This window comes from Arachis hypogaea, chromosome 14, assembly GCF_003086295.3.
Source record: "Arachis hypogaea cultivar Tifrunner chromosome 14, arahy.Tifrunner.gnm2.J5K5, whole genome shotgun sequence".
In the NCBI taxonomy this organism is placed as follows: domain Eukaryota; kingdom Viridiplantae; phylum Streptophyta; class Magnoliopsida; order Fabales; family Fabaceae; genus Arachis; species Arachis hypogaea.
Genome location: NC_092049.1, coordinates 15,492,458 through 15,518,106, shown reverse-complemented (window position 1 = coordinate 15,518,106; position 25,649 = coordinate 15,492,458). Strand labels below are relative to the sequence as shown.

Below are 25,649 nucleotides of genomic sequence, written 5' to 3'. Positions count from 1 at the left end.
ACAGTGACTCATAGCCACACTACGGCCAAACTAGCCTAATACAGTTCAAATAGAAAAAGAATAAGGCATTCGGAAAAAGAAAATTAGTGATGTATCCTATGGATAATAATGGATGGCTAGAACAAGAATGAATACACTGAATCTAATAATAATTATTGGTATCCAAACACATATATAGATGTTATTATCAATGTGTGACTATATATATGCCACATTTAAGACTACTGAGTCTCATCAGACACAATACTAACCAAGTGCTTTACTTTGGTGCTATATGAATGGCTTCTTTCTTCTTTGCAATAACAATAAGCAGCAGTGTCTTAATGGCTTCTCTGTTACTCATGTTGGCATTATTCGCAGTAAATCTTCGCATTACTGGTTAGTGTTCAACTGTTTATTATGTGTGTTAGTGTTACTATTCGTTTTTGTTTCTTCTAACCCAAAATTATTCTAATTCTTTCTATTATAGAAGATATGTTAATAGAATTAAATTTTATAATTGATGAAAATTTATATGCAATTATTTTTATTTTTATGTAAAATTAATAATTAAGAATTGTTAGATGATTTAATTTGTTTAATTAAATTATAGTTCGACTATTAATTTCATGTGAAGATAATTGTACGTGAATAATCACCTTTGTCATTTTATCTAACTCAATATCTCTTCTCATTTATTAATTAATTGAAAAATTGACCTATCGAACAAAATTAATTAAGAAGAATTAGTTGAATTATATTCTATATATTATACTTAAACTTAGTTTGGTAAAATTTTTACTTTTTAAAAATAGTTTATAAAAACTAATTTTTAAAAGATAGCTTTCTAAAAGTTGAAGTATTTATGTTTGGTAAATCAAATTAAAAATAGTTTTCAATAAACACAACCAACAACAATTGTGTTTGGTAAAATAGCTTTTAAAATTTAAAAATACTATAATAGACATAAATGCAAGCATTAAATTTGAAAATTAATTAACATATGAGGTTATATTAGATTTTTAAATTTTGAAAAGTACAAGCCAATTTTAAAAAGCTCTATCTTAAATGTTTTCAAAAATACCCCCGATCTTTTAAAAGCTGTAAGTATAAGCACATAGTCTTTTTTATTTATCAAACATAAAATAAAGAGCTTAAATTTTTTAAAAATACAAACATTTCTTTAAAAAACTTTACCAAACCAAATTTTAAGCTTATAAAAATATCATACTATCAGAATTTACTGTAACTTTATTACTTAAGCACCGCATATAATTTATTATTAGACTTAACATTGCCACCTCCTTACAATGATTTGGCGGTTGTGTTAACTCCATTGTTACAAGAGATTGAATTGAAGAAAAAATTATTTATTATTGAATGTATTTAAATTATTTAGAATAATATAATATAAAAAGATATTTATAGATGTTAAGAGAATGATACAATAATAAAAATATAATATTTTATAATAAATATTCAAGTATATTAAATAATTTTAATAAATATTAATTGATCCTAATATATTCTTACATCTATAAACAGAAAACAACTTAAAAGACTAGTTCATTAGACTTATCAGATTAAACAACAATTTGCCATCTCACCTAAAAACAGTTAGTTGACTTAAGCAGTAAAAGGAGCTAGATCCAAAAGACTTAAAAGACTAATTCATTAGACTTATCAAACTCAACATGTATTGCCATCTCTTTACACCTATTCGCGGTTGAGATTTACTCCTCTCCTTTTTTCCCCTTTTATATTCGTATTATATTTATCTAACATTAATTAATTTTTCATTCTTTTTCTACTAAAAATTCTTTGCTCCAATAGTTTCCATCATAACTAAAAAAAACTAGTCCGCTAGGTGGGAGATTGCTCTACATCGAGCTTACTTATTTATAGGACTATTAGAATGAGTCAAGTATCTCAAAAAGCTTTGTGAGTCTCGTTAACTCGTATATTAAATGGACTGACTCGCGAAATAAACTGGCTAACTCGTTTAGTCCATTTAATTTTTTTTCTCATTTTTAAGTGTTTTTAATTTGTTTAACAATTCAACTTATGTATGTATGTTAAATTCTAATAAAAATATCTCAATTTTCGGTACAATAATTCATTAAAAAGACAAATATATTTTATATATAAATATTAATTATTTAGTTTATTTTCAATATATATTTATATTTCAACGTATACTTTATATAGGTTATATTAGGTAACTAATAATTTTTTTGAACAACGTAAATAATCACCAATCAAATCAAAACACATTACATCTCCAAATTATCTACCTAAATCTTAATATTAGAATAACCACCCGCACACCTAGTAAAATAAACGTCCCATATATCCATTATTCATATTATTTTAGTATTTTCATTCTGTACCTATACTTTCCTATTCATATTATTAACGGATCTTGAGGACTAATTCTAATGTACAGCCAGCATGATTCTCTTCTAAATGTGTAATTATTTGATTGCAGGAGCTCAAATTGGTGTATGTTACGGGATGATGGGCAACAACCTACCATCACCACAAGAAGTGATAGAGCTTTGCAAAGCAAACAACATTGTGAGAATGAGGCTCTACGATCCAAACCAAGCAGCTCTCGAAGCACTTAGAAACAGCGGCATTGAGGTCATGTTGGACGTTCCAAATTCCGACCTTCAAAGCCTGGCCAACCCAAACAACGCTGGCCAATGGGTTCAAACAAACGTCCTCAACTTCTATCCAGCTGTCAACATCAAATACATCGCCGTCGGCAACGAAGTCAAACCCGTCGGCGACTCCACTTCATGGATGGCTCAGTACGTTCTCCCAGCAATCCAAAACGTGTATCAAGCCATAAGAGCTAAAGGCCTTCATGATCAAATCAAGGTTTCAACCGCCATCGACATGACCCTTATAGGAACCTCTTATCCCCCATCAAAGGGTTCATTTCGAAGCGATGTAAGGTCCTACTTGGACCCCATAATCGGCTACTTAGTCTATGCAAATTTGCCACTTTTCGCAAATGTGTACCCTTATTTTAGCTACGTTGGAGACCCCAATGATATATCACTGCCTTACGCTTTGTTTACTGCACCGAATGTTGTTGTCTGGGATGGATCAAGAGGGTACCAAAACCTGTTTGATGCAGTTTTGGACTCTGTTCATGCGGCTCTTGATAACACCGGGATTGGATACGTGAAAGTGGTTGTGTCTGAGAGTGGATGGCCTTCGGATGGTGGATTTGCGGCAACATATGACAATGCAAGAGTTTATTTGGGAAATTTGATTCAACATGTGAAGGGTGGTACCCCAATGAGGCCTAATGTGGCTATAGAGACTTACCTGTTTGGGATGTTTGATGAGAACCAAAAGAGCCCTGAAGTGGAGAAACATTTCGGTGTCTTCTATCCAAACAACCAAAAGAAGTATCCATTTAATTTTGGATTTAGTGCAGCAAGACACTGGGAGGATGACATTGTTGCTATTAAGAATGCTTCTGTTTCTTTAAGGAGCGACGCCTAACTAAGATTGCTCCATGTATGTGAAATAAAATTATAAAAGGAAAAGTACATAGAGACAATGAAAATACTAAATAATGGAAACAATGGATATATGGGATGTTTAATTCATTAAGTGTGTGGATGGTTATTCTAATATTAAAATTTATGTGAATAATTTAGGATGTAGTGTGTTTTTACTTTATTGAATCAATTTTAAAATCTATTGTTCACATTATTCACAAAAATTATTGTATACCTAACAAAGTTTATTATAAAAAGGTTATATTCACGTAAATATATATTTTTATGTGAATACAATAATTAAAATATGAATACATTTTAATTTTTTAATGGTATTTTTTGACTTAATAAATCAAAAATTTTATTTAAAAATTTATTATTAGTGAATAAATTGTTACGTATATAAAATAAAATTTAAATTTAATAGTTTTTATGAATTTTTTAATTGGACTTAGCTTTTTTGACTTTTTTTTTTCTGTCAAATTATATTGAGACTTAAACCCAACATCTTAGGGGTAGGAGAACTGGGGAGTGGAGACATATGTCGTCTCAACTATAGCTCATTGGCAGCTTTTGTGACTTAAGTAGCCTATTGAGTTGAGAGCAATGAAAAGACACCCATCTAAAAACTAAAAAGATTAGTTTAATAGATGCCTAGATGATGAAAATTTATATTTAATTATTTTTATATGAAGTTATTAATTAATAATTAAAAGTTATTAAATAATAATTTAATTAAATATATTAAATCTTCTAATATTTTTCAATTAACATCTTTACATAAAAAGAATTGTATATAAGATTTTAGTAGATTTATTTAATTTTTTTTTTGATCTTGTAGATTTTTTTTATTTACTCAAACTGTATCTCCCAATCCGACAGGTTAAGGACTAATCCGTAGCGAATCTAAGCGGACGAGTTCACTACTCGACCAACCCAAGTTGGTTGTCTTGTAGATTTATTTATTTATTTTTTTTTGGTCAAGTGGATTGGAGTTGGACAACTTCCAATTCTAAGTATCACAACACACTCACCCTACACACTCACCCACACAATATTTAGGAGTTTATATTCAACACTTCATATACTCATCAAAATTTGAATCCGGATACAACATATTAAGAGCACATGATTTAAACTAAGTCTCAGCCACAACTTTAAAATATTGCATCTCCTAAAACAGATTTGACGTTTGAGTTAAGCCCATAGAAATATCCAACCCAAAAGAATAGTAATTGTATTACACCCATGAAGTAGAACCCAACATATGCTTACTTGTTTCATGACCAAAAATTAAAAAGTTTACTTATTTGTCTATGTCAAAAAATAAGCTTAATTAATTTGAATTAGTAATTTATTAGTTTATTTAACTGTATTAGAAATTGAAATTTTATTTTATATATGTAATAATTTATTAATTAATAATAAATTTTTAAATAAAACTTAAATATGTAATAAGAAAAAGTATATGAAATCAAGAGGTTATCAACAAAAAACTAAACAAAATCACATTAATTTATATTAATAATTAATTTTAAATTTTTTAGATTCAAAATTTAAAAAATTTTAAATTAATTAAGTAAACCTAATTAAAACCTATAAAAACCTTCCTCTTCTTTCTCACATTAACTTACCTACCTCTAACAATCACACACACAGATCTCTCTTTCTCACCAATACTGCTATGCTTTGTGGTGATGGGTGGGTTTGATTCTTATGCTTCTGTTAACAATGTCATGCTCACGAATTATAGCAAGAAAGGATTCTTGTGTGAGGCGAAAAGACTGTTTCATGAGATGGGGCTTGGTGGGAGGGATGAGGTTTCTTAGAACTCGATGATTGTGGTGTGCGGGCAACACCGCGAGGGATCGGAGGCGCTGGCACCGTTCTGTGAAATGGTTACGATGGGATTGGAGGTTGACATGTTCACTATGGCTAGTGTTTTGACTGCCTTTACTTCCCTCAAAGATTTGGCAGGGGGATGCAGTTTCATGCTAAGATGATTAAGAGTGGTTCCATAGGAATTCTCATGTAGGATGTGGTTTGATTGACTTGTAGCAGGGGGCATGTTAGAGTGCAGGATGATGGATGATGGAGTTCCTATTTTATATTCAACACACATGTTTGTAATTAGGGGTTTGTTGCAGATGTTGTTCTCTGTGTTTTGGGATATTAGGTGCGGTTTTGATGAATAAAGAGACTGCAAACTACACAATTACAAAATTAAAAAAAAATATTCATTTAATATGGAAAAAAATATCCTAATACTTAACAAAAGAAATATCTAATTATATTTTAGCAAAAATAATTAAATATCTATAAAATTAAAAAAAAATATGAAATTCTTAAAAAAATAGAGACATTTACATTTGTAATACAAGAAAATTCGAAAAATATATAAAAGAACATCCATTTAATATGAAAAAGAAACATTTTGATACTTAGCAGAAGAAACATCCATATATATTAATTCGTAAAAATTTTGAATTCACCCAAAGATATTTAGTTGATTTTTGACTAATACCCTTTTAGTTCTCTAGCATTGCTCACGTAATAAAACAATATGTTCATTCTAAACAATGCTGGCCAATAGGTTACAAACAAACGTGTTGAACTCCTGACCGAAAAAACAAACGTGTTGAACTTTTATCCAAATGTTAACATTAATTCTTCGGAAACATGTGTTTACTTTCATAATAGAAATTCAAAAATTTTTGGTAACAAAAAAAAAATAACTAAAAAAGATTATAATTTATTTTATTTAATATTTATTAATTATTAATAATTAATAAATATTAAATCAAACAAGTTCTAGTTATTTTTTTTTATCTCCCACAAAGATCTTGGTAGTTAATAGCACAGTTTTATCAAAAGATAATATTCCAGCTCTAAGCTTACACATAGGCTTCATGACAGGCTCTCACAAATTAACAATAATAAATGGGCGTTTATGAATTGAATACACATATCTTATTACATTATTTTCAAATTATTATAAAATCTATTTTTCCATTGTTGATAACGCTTGACTCGAAGCAAAAGTACAAAGATAAAAAGCTAGAGCGCACCATCCACCATATTTCCACACATACATTATGATACATCTCACTCTAACCCAAATTAGGCAACTTATAATTCATAAAGATGATAGAATTGTTTAGAAAACCAGTAGTGTTTCCAGTTGAATTGATAAGTCCTTTGTTGTATTGCACTTCAACATTGCTCGAGAACATAGCTTGTTTAACAACTTGACCTATTACTTCATCCTTTCCCTGTTGCTCTTGATGATTAGACTGAGGAGTAGTAGCCTTCAACAATGATGAGCTTTTGGAAACTCCATTATTTTTTACGGTAGCTATAGCAGTCTTCTTTGATCCAATAACATTATTAATCTTATTATTTTCATTATTACCATTACTACTACAGTGAGAACATAAATTAGGTGACCATATTCCTGTACGGCAAGTCTTAGCCAAAACCTTACTTAATTCATCACTGGGGTGTTTCGTGGGACCCTCCACTTCAACATGAAAACCGTTACCATTTTTATTGCGATAAACTTTGGCGGTTACAGAAAGTCCAAAGTTTGTTGTGACATAATAGTGCGCCAAAGTAACCGCGTAACCGTTTTCAGAACTAACCTTCTTCTTTGTCTCAAGAACGAAAAGACCGTTTCGCTTCGAACAACCGTAGGAAACTATGGTGGTTTCGATTGTGCAACTCTCCTTCGCCCTCGTGAACGACACGGGGGCACCACCGCCGGTGGAAGAAGAATCGATGCCGGTTATCCCGCCGGAGAGGCCGTCACGTGCAACTCTCGTGATCTTGAGAGCAAACTTGGTTTCATTTTCGGAGGAAGAGTCTCTGATTCCGAAATGTATGCTCTCAACGCCGTTGCTATCATAATTCGCTTTGAGTTGGAAGCCACAAACGTTCTTCTTCTTGTTTTGATGATGGTTTGTTTTGTATTCGACGCCCCAAACTTCGGTGTGGTCGTTGTTTTCCTTCCAATTTCCCATGGAAAGTGTAAAGGCGGCGTCTCCCCAACGTGCTACCGTGCCGGTGGCGTCGGATTCGAAAGAAGTTGAGTCTTTCCCAAGGTTAGTGTGATGACTACTGTAAGCGCTTCCCATTGTTGTGTTGTTTGTTGGATATGGGAACAAATTCAATGTAATAAGAAGGTTTATTAATTTGTTTAAGGAAAAAAAAATTGATGAGGTATAATAAATGGCATTATTATTTGTCTCTTGAATGAGTCTCCATTATTTATGGAATTTGGGTTTCGTTAGGGACATTTGGTTTTGGTTATGGAATATCATCTTCTCTAGTTAGAGTAAGTTCAAAAGAATTGAACCGCATACACATGCACATGATGCGACAGAAATTAAAGGTGCGATGTATAGGGGCGGCATTAAAAAGATTGGAGAATTAGATGCTTTATAGAAGGGAAGTGGTGAAGGAGATCAAAGCTAAGGGAATGAAAGAAAGCATTTTTGGCTAATGGCTTTCAAAATGAATAAATAGTATTCCTTTTAAACAAAAGAAATGTATTCTTCTTCTATATAGATATATATCACGATTATTCGTTGAATTCATGGGAATAAAGTATTATGCTCTTGGCGATTGCATAATGGCAATTTCGTGGAAAAGCATTGTCGACAGGTTGGATCTGGTAAATTTCTTCAACAACCTCTTTCTACATGGTTAAAAAACTTAATCTTCTCAATCTCACTACAAAGAGGTTGTTGGTACAAAATTGGATTTTTTTTTACAAGAGGACGTTTTGACTATCAATAATTTTGACTACAGAAGTAGAATAGACAAATTGACGTCGAAAAAAACGGTATAAAGAGTGTCGAAGTCGAAAGGTAGTTATTGTTTTTTATTGAACATCAAGAGTTGCTACTCGACCTTCAAATTAGATGAAAAATATGTGTGTAAATTTTGAGTAACAAAATGAAGAGAGATTTAAAGGCTAAAGAAGAAGTGTGTATCAAAACTTGGAAGTCAAGACTTTTCATGGTTAAGGCAAGATTATAGTCGAGAAAAAGGAGGAAATAAGATAGTGGGTCAAGATTCTTCATGACAAGTTTATCTCTATGGTTTATAAATAGGAGAAATTGAGAAGGGATCTGAGACTTCAATCAAAAACATTAGATTATCACACCAAAAATCCAGCAAAATTACCAGTTTTTGCGATGCAACAAAAATCAACAGAGTGCAAATGTATGTAAGTGTCTGAAGTCCACTTTTAATTTTGTTTCTTTTTATTATTTGTTTTACGCATTTTATTTGAATTTCTTTTCTTCAATCATTTTGCTTTCTTTCAATTTCAATTTTTACGCTTTTATTTATTTAAATTTTTTATTTATTTAACGTACTTCCTTTTATTTGCTACAATTTGCCACAAGTGTTTCGACGCTGTGTGTTTCGATACTAACACTAAGTAATTTTTGCGTCGAGCTCACTCTTTTTTAAAAGAGTCGTATTTGCTCTCCGAATTGAGATCTTGATACAAGCTTGATTCGACACCCTATTGAGATTACCAAAAATCAAGTGAAACAAATTGGCACACCAAGTAGGACCCTGGGTTAAGCAACGTGTCAAAATTTGCATGTGATTACGCAGTGAAAAAGTAATAATGTCTGATAAAGCCTCTACTTCGATGGATACGTCGAATAATGACACTAATAAAAATACAAGAGGTCCAGATGCAGAGGCTAACCCATCAAGTCGAAGGGTGAATCCCGTAATTACTGAAGCAGTTCCTTCGACTGTACCCATTACGTGGCCTCCATATGAGTTTCCTTCAAATTACTCTCCACCAATGGAGGACCCAACATAGGGTTTATATGAGGTACGGCTACTACGAGGAATAACCCCTTGTATAATCCGACACCTCCTCTAAGTTACCCTCTAGTGGGTATACCGACTCATTATAACCCTAATATGAAAAATTATAATGCTTATCAATATTTGATTAACAATTCCCATATTTAAGGTCGGTGCCCATGTCGTTGTAACTTAATGTAGTGATGCTAAATGTTGTTTTGACACAAGTCACAGGGACAACACCAATAATATTGCCAGTTGGTGAAGAATGTGCCTTTATATTTTCAGAGATGTTGAGACAAGTTTTTGTGGAAACAATGTCTTCTAACACGGTCAAATATTTGCTTCATGATTAGTTCTTTAGGGGTGAAATGAAAGTAGCTTTATCTGATTTATTCAAAGTTAAAAAGAAAAAAAGTCTGAGTCCATTGATGACTATTTGATATGATTCAAGAATATGAGAAACAAATATTTTACTCCTATTCATGAATCTGAAATAGTCAAAATAGCCATCAATAGTCTCAACTTCAATATTCGAAAGAAATTAGTAAACCATCAATTCCTTGACTTGGCTCAGTTAGCTGATAAAGTTCAACAAATTGAAAAGTTGAATAAAGAAAAAGAAGAACTTGAGTCAAACAAAATAAAACTTTTCTTTAATAAAAAGGTAAATTATGTCAACTGTATAAGTAAAGAGTCAAACAATGAGTCTGCCTTTGCTTTAGAATTAAAAGATAGACCCATATGTGTGTCGATCTCTTAATCCAACAAAAGACAAAACTCCTATGTTAGGGGGAAAGAGTTACTCTTTCGACCTAACAAAAGCTGAGTAGATTTTTGGCATGTTGTTGAAAGATAAACAATTTGTGCTCCCTGAAGGGAAGAGAATGCCATTTGTTTCTGAAATTAGAAATAAAAAGTTCTATAAATTTCATCAAGTCTCTGGTCATTATACTAATAATTGTGTACATTTCAAGGACTTGATACAGAAGGTAATTGACGGTGGTCGATTAAAGTTCGTAGAGAAACGTGAGATGAAAGTGGACTTCGATCCTTTCCAGATCAAGTCAAACTTTACAAAAACAAAGGAATTGACTTTTTCGTTTAACATGGTCTCTGTCGAGCTTGTACGAAAAAATGATCAATTTGAACTCGACATGTTTAAAACAGAAAGGCCCATCTATCTAAAGGCAGGAGAGGACCTGCTGGATTTTTTGCTAAAGCAATGAGAAGAGGAAGGAAATATTATTATTTGTCCTCGATGTAGTGCTTTGTTCGACACCTCAGCTGCTATGACTTTTGACTCCGACAAAAGAGCAGAGAGTGAGTTTACCAAGAAGAGTTGAGGCAAGCCCAACTAAAGCAGCGACGTAAAAGTCGAGATTCCTTAAGTGCTCCTGTCAAACAACAAATACGCACTATCGTTACAGTAAGAAATTTCAAGAGATGTCAAATTGAACTAGAGTCCCTCCCTTTAATGTATCAAATAATAAGTGGGTATAGAATAATGCTCCAAACTACTCAAGTAATTATAATTTTAACGTTCCTAGAGGAGGTTTTGGAAATTGGATTGGAAACTAGAACAGAGGTGCTTCTCAAGAGGGACAAGCAAAAGAGGCAGCAATCGACCTAGATCTCGATGCTACTTTTAGGACAAAGCTCCCTTCATTCTAAGAGCTGTGACTCAGGCACAAAGGGCATATGTCTACACAGAAGGTCCATATTCCGAGTTTGGTAAAGATAGTAAGTCACCCAATAAGAAAGAACAAAATGAAGATAAAACATACTCGACCAAGGGCCAGGAGCCAAAAGATGTGTCCAAAGAAATATCCATGACCAAGTTAATTTTCATGTCGAAAGAAGATAAAAAAGTGTTAACAGAGACTTTTGACTCTAGATTTGAAGATGACTTGGATATCATGTTTGGTGAGACTGATTTTGGTTACGTAGCCACAGTGTCAGTACTCTCTTTTGACTTTCAAGGTGGGGATTGCGATGATATCATCCCAGGGACGAATGTAGGTTTGTCAAAAATGAGTTGATCAAAGAAGGATTATTTGAAATCCATGATGAGATAACCAAGGGTCATCTTCGACCTTTATATATTAAGGCCAAGGTGCAAGGATTGGTGATTAATCGGATCTTGGTCGACAAAGGAGCAACAATTAACTTGCTTCTGAGAGCATGCTCTCACTATTCCAAAAAACTGTGAAGATTCGATTAAGGCAAACTTGGATGTTATTAGATTCAATGATAAGTCGACAACAGCTATGGAAATGATCCCACTTAGGATTAAAGTAGAAAGTGTCGAACGACCCACGGTATTTATAGTGGTACCTACCAAGGCAACCTTCAATATGCTATTGGGAAGAGATTGGATCCATGGAGTAGAGGTAATTTCCTTGACCTTGCATCAAAAGTTGGTGCTTTGGGATGAGGATGGACAGATCGAAGAAATTGAAGCTGATGAAAGCCTTGCTATGTTAAACAGATGAATATCAGCTTTAAGGAATATCATACTAGTGTTCGACCACTAGATATTGATATAAGCACATTTGACCCAACTCTTATCAAACGCTGCTATGTCGGGGCCCATGGTATGAAATTGGTCCCTAAGGCCAAGGAAAGCTTGGCCACAGAATCCACTTGATAGATATATCGAACCATTGAGCTTGACTCTCAGCCTATATGGCTGAGAAGAAGGAGTGCACAAGGGAACATACACTAGATTGTATATGTGATCTCGACCCCTTAGGGTTTGAGAAGTCTGATTTATTTTTAGAAGACTTGCACAATAAAAAAGTCGAAGTACAAGACCTTCTCGAGGAAGTATTGGTGGAGAAGGTCGAGTTACATATATTAGCAAATGCTTGGATCCTGTTTTTAAGAAGTTAATAGAGGTGCTGAAGAGATATGAGGATTGTTTTGCCTGAAAATACAAAAGAAATACCCGGGTTAGACAGATTTTTAGTCAAATATAAGCTTTTCCTTATTGATAACGCTCGAACTATATAGCAAGCTTCTAGACGTTTTGCACCTGAAATTATGGTGAAAATCAAAGAGGAGGTCGAACATTTGTTGAGAGTTGGTTTCATTCGAACAGCCAGGTATGTCGAATGAATTTCTAATATTGTGCCTGTCATTAAGAAAAATGAAGAGTTGAGAGTGTGTATTGACTTCAAGAACTTGAATAAAGCTACATCAAAATATGAGAATCACATGCCAATTGTAGAGTGCTGATCGACTCTGTAGCAGCAAGCGAAATTCTGAACTTTATGGATGGACACTCAAAATATAATCAAATATTCATATCCCAGAAATATGTGTCAAAAACAGCTTTTCGATGCCCTGGATTCATTGATAACTATGAATAGTTAGTCATGCCAATTGGACTAAAAAATGATGGGACAACTTACTAAAGAGCAATTAATTCTATTTTTCATGATTTTATTGGTAAGTTTATGGAAATCTACATTGATGATATATTGGTGAAGTCAGAGTTGAAGCAATCTCATTTGCATAACTTACTGCTATTAAACGAATGAGATATCATCGATTTAAAATGAACCCATTAAAATGTGCTTTCGGTGTATCAATAAAAAATTTTTTGGGATTCATTATGCAGAAAAAAAGAGTGGCTGTCGACACTAACAAGTGCAAAGCTATCTTCGACTCATCACCTCCCAAAAATAAGAAAGAACTCCAATCTTTCTTAGGTAAAGTGAATTTTCTTCGACGTTTCATTTTGAACTTGTCGAGAAAAACAAAAATATTTACTCCTTTGTCGAAACTAAAACAGGGAGAAGAATTCAAATGGGAAAAGGAACACCAACAAGCATTTGACCAGATTAAGTAGTATTTAACTTCGCTATCTATCTTGGTAGCTATTAAGTAAGGTCGATCACTAAGGTTATATATAGCTGCGTCAGACACAACTCTAGGGAGCATGCTGACGTAAGAGGACGAAGATGGTAATAAAAGAGTTGTTTACTATCTAAGTCGAATGTTGACTGATGTAGAAACTCGATATAGTGCAGTCGAGAAATTTTGCTTAGCCCAATATTTCTCTTGTACTCAGTTGGAATGTTATTTAATTGGGAAGAATGTTCATATTGTTTCAAAATTTGATGTTATTAAATACATGTTTTCTTATCCAATTTTGAGAAGTTGAATTGGAAAGTGGATGTTAAACCTAATAGAATAATTTTTATTTTACATTCCCGTTAGAGCTGTCAATAGACATGTGATTGCTGACTTTTTAGCAGACCATTTTTGTGTCGACATTGATGAACGACCCGTACTTGGATATCTGGCGCTCAAACCCTAGAAGTTATTTTTTGATGGGTAAAAAAATCAAAACGGAGTAGGAGTGGGAATAGTGTTAATCACCCTTGGTGACATTTTGACCAAGTTCATGTTTCAATTGGAGCCAAGTCTATCAAATAATGAAGTAGAGTATGAGACTTTAATCATTGGCCTAGAACTCTTAATTGAAAAAGGAGCTCAAACAGTTGAAATCCTGGGAGATTCACAATTAGTAATTCAACAATTGGCTAAAAATTATTGAGTTATTAGTCAAAATTTTGCCAAGTATTTTGTGGTAGCCGGTCGACTCTTAGCTGAGTTCGACTCAATGTCGATAAAGCACATATTTAGAGAGTTGAACTTAGAAGCTAATGAGTTAACTCAAATGGCTTCTGGCTATAAAATATCTCCTAAGTTGATAAAAGAGTTTAGTGAAATTGAAACTAACTAAAATCCTTTAGAAGTAAGAGGGATTTGTTGTGCAAACACTCTCGATCCAAATGATTGAAGATATAAGATCATCAACTTCCTTAAAAACCCAATCAAAGAATAGAACACAAAATTAAGTATTTAGTATTGAGTTTTGTATTGGTTAGAGGAGATATATTCAAGAAAAGTGTTGATGGTTCTTTACTCCAATGCTTAAGTATGTGAGATGCATATTTGACTATGGCAGAGGTGCATGAAGGTATTTGTGGAGCTCATCAATCGGGTCAAAAAATGCATTCGATTCTACATCAACAATGACTGTATTGGCCTTTAATGATGAAGGATTGTATCAATTTTGTTTGACGTTATGATCAATGCTAAAGGCATGCACTGATTCAGAGAGTGCTTGCCTCCGATTTACATGCTATAATCAGGTCTTGGCCATAGCAGTTGGGCTCTCGAACTAATTGGAATGATCCGTACTCCTTCGACTAAGGGGCACAAGTTTATTTTGGTAGCAGTAGATTACTTTACAAAGTGGATGAAAACTGTGCCCATGAAAGAAGTAACACAAGCCAAATTAACTGATTTTATTGAGGAATCCATCATTCATAGATTTAACATTCCCAAACTATGACTACAGATCAAGGGACCATGTTTACTGGTCGACAAATAAAAGAATTTGCTGAGTCACAAGCCATTAAAATAGTACACTCGACTCCCTACTATGCACAGGCTAGTGGGCTAGTCGAAGCTATTAATACATTTTTGATAAGTTTGATCAAGCAGCATATATGGAGGCAACCTCAAAACTGGCATACTACACTAAGTCAAATGTTATGGGCTTACAGGCATTCTCCAAGAGAATCAATTAGATCGACACCTTATGAATTAGTGTATGGCCATAAAGCTATCTTGCCACTTGAAATAAATTTGCAAAACATAAGGGTGGCAAGGCAAAATGATTTGCTAGTCAAACAATATTGGTCGAGTATGATTGGTGAATTAGATGAGTTAGACCAAGTTCAACTCATGGCACTAGACAGAATGATAAAACAAATAGAGATGATATCTAAGTCATACAATTAAAAAGTGAAAGGTAAAAAATTTGTAGTTAGTGACTTAGTGTTGAAATTAGTACTTCTAGCTGACAAGTTAAAGGCAAATGGTCTCCTTTATGGGAAGGACCCTTTGAAATAGAAAAAATTTTCGATGGCAATGCGTATGGAATAAGAGATACAAATAGCAGTCGAACCATGCATGTAAATGGTAAGTATCTCAAAAAATACCATTGTCACTAAAACAAAGTCAGTTGAGAATACTAAACAAAATAAGTGCAAAAGAGAACTTGAAAAGCTCCTAAACATGAGTTTCAGATCCTCTTGACGTTGTAATGCATGAGCATCTTTAGTTTTTTTTTTTTATTATTTTTTTGAATAAAGTTAGTGATTTTCTTATAATAATTGAGATTTTTTGTGCTTTAATCAATGTTTCTTGGAATTGTTTTGAGCTTTGATATGTTTAGAAAGTTGTTGAAAGATTTTAGGCAAGAACAAAGAAGGAGTAGGACAACCAAAAAAGCCCCTAGGAGAATCAAGGAAGGTGGCATGTAAAAGGAAGCAACCTCCCAGGGAACCAAGAATTGAAGACTGTATCACACTTTTCATTCTAGTTTTTGTTTTACTGCACTATGAGCAACTAATCTCCTCTGTTAAAGTTAAGAGCTTTGTTTATCTTTTTATGGATTATTAATCTAAGTGTTTTATTTTGTTTGAGGTTTATACATTGATCTATTTCATAATTGAGTTTTTGTTCTTCATCCCTAAAGATTAGAATTGTTGAAAAATATTCTAACTCCATTTTGAATTCTAGTATTGCTTTGGAAAATTTAATATTGGAATTAGCTTGAAAACTCTTTCTCATGACTTTTTTGATTTAACTAGGAATAGTGTTTCAAAAAGTGTGCGACACTTTATAATTTTCAATTGTTTCTAGTTTTGAGTAAGTGACATATAATTCAGATTAGAAAACTTTTGAAACTTATGCTTTCTTGTAAGTTTCAATTGTCTGGGACTAGCTTGAATACATGACATATAATTCAATTTAACAATTGCTTTTGAATCTTATTTGAATCTAAATCAGATTTGTGCTTAACCTCTTTTGTTATGTAGTTGACCAAGAAATTGGCGGTTATTTAATTAAGGAGAAATTTGGTTGTCAATGAATTGAAATTCAATTATATATGATTTATCGTGAATTGATCTCTGTAAACCTCAAATAAATGAAAACAAGGATTTATTGTGAAATCTTAACATTCTCATCATCATTGTTTTCATTCATTGCTTTGCTATTTATTTATCTCTGTTCAACGTTCAATTCTCATTCCTCTATTTTTTATTTGTCTAATTAGAAATAATCAATTAATCATTACTTGCTCAGTCCATTAATCCTCATGGGAACGATATCCACTCACCATGGTATTATTTGATACGATTTGGTGCACTTACCTAGTTAGTTTTATGACCACCACGTTGGTCCAGGCTTGAGGACTCTTGCGCTACTTCTTGGGCATTGGTGGCTCGAGTGACTGCTTTGACTAAAGCACCTCGATTTGAAAGTTTGGAAGCATGAGCCTTTTCGATCCTTTATAATTGAAGAGAGAACAACATTGGTAGATGCGATTTTTGTTTTTCCCAGATTTTAGTTCAACCAATTCTCTCTCCAAGGCTGCAATCTTCGACACCATTTGTCGTTCCTTTGCCTGACCCTTCGACAAAACCTCAGTAACCTGAGACTTATCTGTTTCATATTTTTTTCAGCTATACATCGATGTCACAGTCAGCTAAAGCCTCAAGTGACTTGTTCAGTTCTTGATTAGCATCATAAATTTTGGAAAGAAGGGAGGAGATGTCGTCAATAAATGAGTTCAGAGTTGAATGTAATGTGGAGGAAATACGTTGATTGACAAAAGTAAGCGCATCAGGGAGTCGAGCCTTTAGGACAGCATTGTCATTGATATCCTCAATAGAATGGTTTAAGAAACCAAGGACAATGTTGATTTTGTCGGCAACTTTAGAATATGGACCCATGGGCACAGGTGAAGTAGCTTCTTCTATGACCTCTTCTTCTTTGGTAGACACTGCCTGAGTCGACTTCTCAACTTGAGGGATAACAATGCTCAACTCTAGACCAGAAGACAACCCCATAGTTCCTTCAAAGGAATAAACTTGTCAAGCTTGAAATGATATATGTTCCAGGTCAAAGTTGATGTCATCAAAATCCAAATCTCCAGCTTCTGGAGAAGAAACATTAAAAAAGGTGGTTCTGTGTCTTCGTCGATGAATTTCTGTGTCGACCTGTTCGATGAATTTCTGTGTGAAGGTCCATGAATCATAGTGATAGTTGCAACAGTCGACCCTGATCCATATGCAGACCCAGATTTTTGGTGAGTTTCAGCATCACTAGGAATATGCATATAATGAATCTGAAAAGGGAAAGATATATAATGATCATGTTACAGTCGAAAGAAACTTAAAGTTGAAAATCTAAACAAAATAAGTACCAGAGAAGAAAAGTTCAAAATATGATATGCTGTTATCGATGATGGATTCTGAGTCAAAGTCAGAGCAGGAGTAGACGGACTAACAGTGTGAGTAGTCTAAATAGGCTGAAGAAATTCTGTTTCAGCATGAACTGGCTGATCTATTTCTCAGTCAGAAGTATCGTTAATATCAGCAGTTTGAGAGGAAGTCCCTTTCCGAGATTGCTTTGACTGCAATATATTCAAAAAAATAAAAAAATTGCAAGTACAAGGTGAAAATAGTTGCGACAGACATCATTAAGTATATACCTTTGAGGTTGCAGGTCGCACTCTTTGAAGCTTTGGTGGTTCAGCTCCTGTCAGAATATCAATAGGACCACGCTTCTTGGAGGTAAGGGTTGCACCACTCGACCTTCCTCTGCTCCGACCTCCCCCCTTGTTTGGTCTTTGTCTTAGGTGCTGCGTCCTCATCAGTATCCTAGCCCACAAATTCATGAGGTAAGTCGACAGGGTAGATTTGATGAGTTAAGATCCTAGCCCACAAATTATTGACTACTGCTTGATTCTCTGACTGAGAGCTAATGAAAGAGTTGAGACATGAAACAGTACTTGGTCGAAATGAGAACGGGTTTGGGAAGTATGAAATATTATGGTCTTCTTTGATATCGACAAGATCCTAACAAAGTGTCGAAAGGCACTAATGGAAGACATTTTTTTGGTTTCATCCAAGAAATCTAGGAAAGATGAATACCATCGATCGGAGTGTTGAGGACTTTAGAATCAAATTTGTGAGTCGAGGTTCAAGAATAGATTTTAGCCACAAATTTACAACCCAGAGGGATCAAAAGAATTGATCGAAGGATCCCCTTGATGAATTTCACCAACAATCAAAGAAAGTGTTTCATAAAGCTAACTTAGAATCAAAGCAGAAAGGTCGATGAGTTTTTTGTGATGAATCATATTGGTCAGGGACAAGTAGTTATTTTTTAAATTTAGATTGGCTTCAAGCAGAAGACAAAAGAGTTAAGCCAAAGCAAGAGGAAAGCTACATGTTCATTGCCAGAAATAGGGTCTCCATCGGAATCCATGTTGTTGTGAATAAAGTTCGGTATGGAGTTCGAATCGAAGTTAATGTCAAAATCATCCTCAGGATAATTGTTTGACCATGACACAAATTCACCATTAGTTAGTAAACCGGTCAGGATCAAAATATCCATTAGAGTCGGACCATCATTCCATAAGAAAAATGAAAGTTATTAGTGGTAGGGCACTAAAAGTACAGACTAGCCCCTAGTAAAGGAGCAATGTAAAAAAGATCGAAGGTAGCTGATTCTAAGGCATGCACAATACTAAGAGCTTCCTAAATACGCATATATACGGATGCAAGTCGAGACATTCAGGTAGAAAAAAAGGGACTCTAGTTTCTAGGGGGAGCAATTCTAAAGACTGGAGTAGCAAAATACGAGGCCTTAACATTCTTGCAGAAAATCAATGGTAAATGCTTTGGGGATGATGGAAAGAAAAAAGAAATAGAATCAATCTATTCTTGGGTTACCAAAGGCCCTAAGAAGAATGTAATACTCCATTAACTGAAAATTGCAGAAATACCTGGTGGCGCCAAAGGTCAGAAGTTTCCACATCTGGGTTTGGGACTCTCAAAGTTCCATCTCCATGGAAGAACTGCGCTTCTTCAGCCACTAATAGAGGAGGAGAAACAACTTGAACGTTATCACCTTCTTCGCGAGGATAAGAAGCAGTAGCCATGGTTGCTGAAGAAGAAGAAGAGGTGGTGATGGCCGGCGTAGAACTCAAATGGAAAATTGATTGGGAAGCTATGAATGATGTATTGCTCAAAGAGAAAAGAAACTAGAGTTTTCGAAAATTGGGGGTGATTTGATTGCAAAAGTAATAATGGAGTGAGGAGTACTCTTTTCAAAGAACGACTCATTAAATCCCGGGAAACTTTATGTATTTTCAGAAAAGTGCGCGTTATTTTAAATAATGCGTAACTGTCCTTTCAAATTTTGAGAATTTGAAAAAGTTGCATGTGCCCGACACGAGGAATATTAAAAACTTGTATTTTTGAACAAAATAACAATTTTTAAAGATGCAATGTGTTGGTACAAAAATAGATTTTTTTCCGACAAGAGGACGTTTCGACTACCAATAGTTTCGACTACAGAAGCAGAAATGGGCAAGCTGAAGTCGAAGAAAGATGGTATAAAGAGCGTTGAAGTCGAAAGGTAGTTATTGCCTTTCCTTGAGCATCAAGACTTGCTACTCGACATTCAAACTGGGTGGAGAACATGGGTGCAAAATTTGAGGAGCAAGCTAAAGAAAACGCGGGGTTTGAAGACCGAAGAAGACGTGTGTATCAAAACTTGGGTGTCAAGATTCTTCACGGTCAAGGCAAGGTCGTGGTTGAGAAAAAGGAGGAAGTAAGATCGTGGGCCAAGATTCTCCATGGTCTATAAATAGGATAAATTGAGAAGAGTTCTGGGACTTCAATCAAAAACACTAGATCATCACACCAAAATTCCGCCAAATTTTCCAGTCTCTACAATGCAACGAAAGCCAATGGAGTGCAAGTGCATGTGAGCGTCTAAAGTCCACTTTTATTTTCGTTTTTTTTCTTTATTTATTTGTTTTTTTCATTTATTTGCTTTACACATTTTATTTGTAGTTCTTTTCTTCAAGTATTTTGCTTTCTTTCAATTTCAATTTTTACGTTTTTATTTATTTAAAGCTTTTATTTATTTTACGTACTTCCTTTTATTTGCTACAATTATCGCAAGTATTTTGACACCGTGTGTTTTGACACTAACACTAAGTAATTTTTGAGTCGAACTCACTTTTTTTTAAAAGAATCGTATTTGCTCCCAAAACTGAAATCTTGATACAAACTTAATTCGAGGTTACAAAAAATAAAGTGAAACCGAAGTATCATGGCCTCTCCTTTTTGTTATTACTTTGAATGCTCTCTGGTTTAGATTTGGTGTTGAGTATGGATTTTCGGATCCTCGAAATTGAGTATGGATTTGGTGTTATTACTTATGTAGATAAACATGTGTCTTTTTGCCATAATTTAGTTTATGATTGTCACATTTACTTTGTGTCACCAGCTTGCATTTTTTCTGTGATTTCATGTTAATTTGATTGGGACTGTTCTTAGAAATAATTTCGGTATAACTTTTTTTCCTCCAGACATAACGCCCCGTTGTTCGTATAAAAGAACAGCTAATTAAGAAATGACATTGATATATCTATATATATACAAACTCGTGGAAGAATTCTGCATTCATTATTATTATATCCCATCAAAATTCGGTAATGGGAATATTTGCGAAGACGTTTAGTGGGTGAAGTATTTGAAAATGATTGGCAAAGGCATTGAAATGGATCGGTAAAAGCTTTGAAAATTGGTAACAATAAACCTGAAAGCTCACCTTCAATTTTTACAAGTACAATGTCTAGCTCAATATATATAGTAAATGGACCACAATTCTAGTCCAATAAATAATTACGTCATTTTCATGATCAGAAAGTAGGATGAAATTTATTCTTCATCTACTGTATATCATCTATATATGCTTATATAATTAAATTTAGGTGATGTGAAAATATTATTTATTATTTTATATATTATTCAATTATTATCAAGTCAAATGATTGAATTAATGACCAACTAATTGAATAACTAATTCAGTGATTCAATAATTTAGTTGGTTCCGATTTTAATGGCTCAAAAAATCTGTTATTAAATGGTCCTAATAACAAAAGATATTTTTTAAATTTTTTAATAATTGTCAAATAATTTTTATCTAATATTAATTGATCCTTCATATATTATTTAATTTTAAAACGTGTCCTATATTTTATGAATTATTATTTTATTCTTCATAACATATTTTATTTTTAGAATTTTATCATTAAGTTCTATGAAGATTAATCTTGAAATCAATTTTATTTTGATTCGGAAACTCTAATTTTTATCTTTTTTTAAATCTTAAGATTATTAATTTCATAATCAATCTATCATCAATTTATTTCTCAATTATGTATTTTTATAATTGTAATAGTTTATGAATCTCTCGCACTATGATTATCAATCTGTTGCAACGATAATCATCAGCTATGAATTGACAGGTATACAAACTTTGCAGTTGCAGAAATCACAATCTATAGAAAATCAATCGATTTTTTCATTGAATAAATCGATTGATTAGTGAACAGAAATCCCCTTTCACGATGATATGTGAAAGAATCTGCAGATTCAGGAGATGCAAAATGCCTACTGATTTTCACGGCAGACTTTCCTCCTCCTCCTTTGGGGTGAAGTCATTCTTGATATTGAATGTCTTGCAAATCTCCTCCGGAGTCTTGCCCTTAATCATGTCTGCCACTATTTGGCAAGTAAGGTCCAAGAGGCTCTTGATGTTCAAATAGTTTGCAGCTACAATGAAAGTGAAAAGCGTAGTCGAATTTATTAGCATCCCACATCTTGATATCCTCCTCGGATTGCTTCTCCTCCGAAGCAGCAGCATCGACGTGCTTCTTGCAATACTCAATCACCTTCACAAGGATCTTGCTGGCGAGGTGTTTGAGGTTGACGAAGTAGGACTCTCAAATCGCAGACGATTAAACACATGACCGAAAATGATTGCGTGGAATCGATTTTTATTTTCAGTTAATTGATTGATTTTCAACTAATTATTAACCATACAATTAATATAGAATAATAATTAAATGATAATTAATATAGAATAATAATTTATAAAACAAAGAGTAAATTTTAAAATTAAATAATATATAAAGAGTTAATTAAAAAATAAAATTAAATAAAAATTATTTAATAATTATTAAAAATTTTAAAAAATATATTTTGTTATTAAAACCATTTAATAGTTGAAACATTTTAAAACTATAGTATCTTTTGCCAACTTAATTAGATTGATTGTCTATTCGGTTTAAATAATTAATTCAATCCAAACATATTGCAAGTTCAGATTAATATTAGCAGAGCTTTATTATTGTAATCATTATAAATTATCCGAACTTGAACCAAATTGATTATCCTAATTAAATTCATACATACATATATATCAATTGTTAAAACAAAAGGAAAATGCAAAGTACACACCAGTGGACAAACATGATTCGTTATTTTAATTATATTAGTATGGATAAAGATATTTTTTGTCTCTAAAATTTGACAAAAGTTTTAAAAATATTCTTAAATTTTATTTTATTTTAATTTTGTCTCAAAAATTTTCGATTTGCATCAAATATACTTTGACGGCTAAATTTTAAAAAAATTGAAGACCAATCTAACAATAATGTATGAAAATTATGTTTGATTTGCTTGTATTGAAGGTTATTCTTATGAAATTGTTGTTAAATCGGTCTTAATTTTTTTGAAAAATTAGCCATCAAGAATATATTTGATACAAATCGAAAACTTTTGAAACAAAATTAAAACAAAATAAAACTTAAAAATATTTTTAAAATTTTTGTCAAATTTCAGAAACAAAAATATACTTTATCCTATTAGCATAATATAAAACACACTATATTTATATTATGGTGTCTTTGGTTTTTTATTTTTATTTTAAATATTTTATATTTTTAAAATTCTATAAAAAATAAAAATAAAAAGTAAAAACAATAAAATGAAATTTGATTTTATTGTTTTTACTATCTATTTTTTTTTTTTTACAGAATTTTAAAAATAAAAATATTTTCTTAAACCAACAAACCCTTAATATTACACATGCATCATATATAGATCAAAACCTTGGACCATAGCCACTCCTACTGTAGTAGTTCCTTGCGTCAAAACCACCTCCATAATAGCTTCCATTGCCACTGCCATGGAAACTGCCACTATTGTTAAAAATAGGGGAATCGTGGTTGTTTGTAGTGTAGTACCTGTTTCGATCAGAGGAATAATATCCACTGTTAACCGTCGCACCGGAGAAATTTTGGTTGCCGTAGCCATTGTTGTTGAATCCACTTATCCCAAAAGAACCAGTATGGTCATGACCACGACCATAGCCGTAGCCATAACCATTACCACCATAATCAGCATAACAACCGTTGTTAGCTGTTGCTTCAGGCTGATGAGGAAATGATGGGGGGTTATTGTAATTATATCTCATCATAGCCTGATGAGGATGATCCAACATCTTGAATTATTGATCTTACTCTTAATTATTATGATATATAATTGGTAGTATTAATGTTACAAACTAGCTAGGCGTATAATTTATAGATGCTAAAATTAAAGGGAATCCAGTGCAATGCTGGTTCACGCGAAGCTAGGACAATAATATATAAATGTTTTGTCAAGTTCAATTTATTCTTTTTAGTTGGTTTGGAAAATAGTATATTTTGGGAATATATGATACATTAATTATTGAATGTAAGTGCTTCACTGTTGTTGTGGAGAATTTTGAGTCATGAACTCATGATGCATTTGATATTAATTTGTTTGTTATATATCCTCATATTAGCTTGGTATGCATGAGGTGATTTTCCTTCAAAATTAAAACAAAGTATAATAAATGATTGAATTTGATACGCTCTTGATATTATTTTTGGAATTAATTAGACCTAATATTTTTAGTAAAATTTGTTTATTAATAACTATTTTTTTTAGATTTAAATAGATTAGAAGAGATATATAAAATATTATATCTTTAACGCCTCTTAAATAGGAATTTTTTTAATTTATTTAAAATTTTTTGGTATAGATTTTTTTTTTATTTATTTTATGTTATTTTTTTTAAAATAACAAAAATTAAATTTTAAATTTTTGTTATAAAAATTTTAATATTATATTATAAAATTATTTATTCTAAAAATTTAAACTAATAATAAAAACATATAAATAATTACATTCTCTAACAGTTACGTTTATAACAAATATAATAAAAATAATTTTTAATAAATATATATAAAATTTATAATAGTCCTACACTCCTACTACTCACCAAATTGTTTATAAGTCAACAAGAATAATGAAAAGGAATTTATTGTGTGGTGGCTTTGCTTTCGTGTAGTTTTTGTCGTCAGCAATTAGCACTTGGCAGTGACATTCTGTGGTTCAAAGGTTAAAGAATAAAAGTAACTACTAAGTTTTGAAATCCAATTCCAAAAGAACATCTTTCTTTCCTCCAATCCTAAACTAGGGGTAGTAACTGGACGGTAGGAATAAGTTCTTGTCTTATTTGACTCCCATTTGTCCTACAAAAATTTGCATAAAATTCGTCTTATTTTTATTTATAAATAATAAAAAATTAAACTTTAATTTACTTTTATAGCTATCCATCTTGTTCTTATATATCTACGCTATTTCGATAATTATTAAAATTCAACAAATAAAATAAAATTTTAAAATTTATATAATTATTATTATATACATAATATAAATTAAAATAAAAATTTAAATATAATATAATATTATTAATAATTTTACTAATTACTACATATATTATATATTAAAATTATATATTACTACAAGAAAAACGTTAAATATCATCGGATTTATCAAATAAATTCGCTAGTAATAAATTTATTGTCGTCCTGGAATTGACGGTATATAAACATCGTCAGAAACTGCTTATCGGCGAATTTTTTTTGTTCAATGCTAATTACCAACAGATTTTTCGTCGGTATTTTCAATGGATTTATCAAAACTGAGTTGATAATTACCGTCAAATTAATCTGACAATAGCTTTGGCGCCATTTCATATGTTTAGGCGCCAGGTAATAATTTTTATTTTTTTTGGCACAGTTAAGCCACAATTAGTAGTCAAATTAAAAATCTTGTTAACAAAATTGTTAGCAAAAATATAAAATTAGCAGAAATCAACAAATTATTTTATTAAAAATAAATGGTCTGAATACAATAAAATAATATAGAAGTAGAATACAATGAAGTAGACAAACAAAAAAAATAATAAAACCCTAATGCCTCAAGATCCCGGTAATTGTCATCGCCGTCGTGGTCTCCTTGCTGAAGCGGCAGAGTAAGTGCTGACGTC

General features: G+C 32.4%; 2 protein-coding genes across 2 annotated transcripts; one reads left to right on the top strand and one right to left on the bottom strand.

The window, feature by feature from the left end:
* Positions 1–210: 210 nt before the first annotated feature.
* Positions 211–3,605, top strand: LOC112741661 (glucan endo-1,3-beta-glucosidase, basic isoform). The gene is made up of 2 exons (XM_025790717.2): positions 211–378; positions 2,468–3,605. Exons 1-2 carry the CDS (start codon positions 279–281, stop codon positions 3,496–3,498), a joined length of 1,131 nt encoding a protein of 376 aa, XP_025646502.1. The 5' UTR covers positions 211–278; the 3' UTR covers positions 3,499–3,605.
* A 2,819-nt stretch (positions 3,606–6,424) lies between these two features.
* LOC112741660 (uncharacterized) lies at positions 6,425–8,037 on the bottom strand. The gene has a single exon (XM_025790716.3). It carries the CDS (start codon positions 7,628–7,630, stop codon positions 6,608–6,610), a length of 1,023 nt encoding a protein of 340 aa, XP_025646501.1. The 5' UTR covers positions 7,631–8,037; the 3' UTR covers positions 6,425–6,607.
* Between the last annotated feature and the right edge of the window lie 17,612 nt (positions 8,038–25,649).

What these genes read in the sequence shown, in the direction of transcription:
- LOC112741661 (XM_025790717.2), top strand. Translation starts at nt 279, where the DNA reads ATGGCTTCTTTCTTCTTTGCAATAACAATAAGCAGCAGTGTCTTAATG. An exon ending in AGTAAATCTTCGCATTACTG is followed by an intron (nt 379 to 2,467) that starts GTTAGTGTTCAA and finishes ATTTGATTGCAG; the next exon opens with GAGCTCAAATTGGTGTATGT.
- LOC112741660 (XM_025790716.3), bottom strand. Translation starts at nt 7,630, where the DNA reads ATGGGAAGCGCTTACAGTAGTCATCACACTAACCTTGGGAAAGACTCA.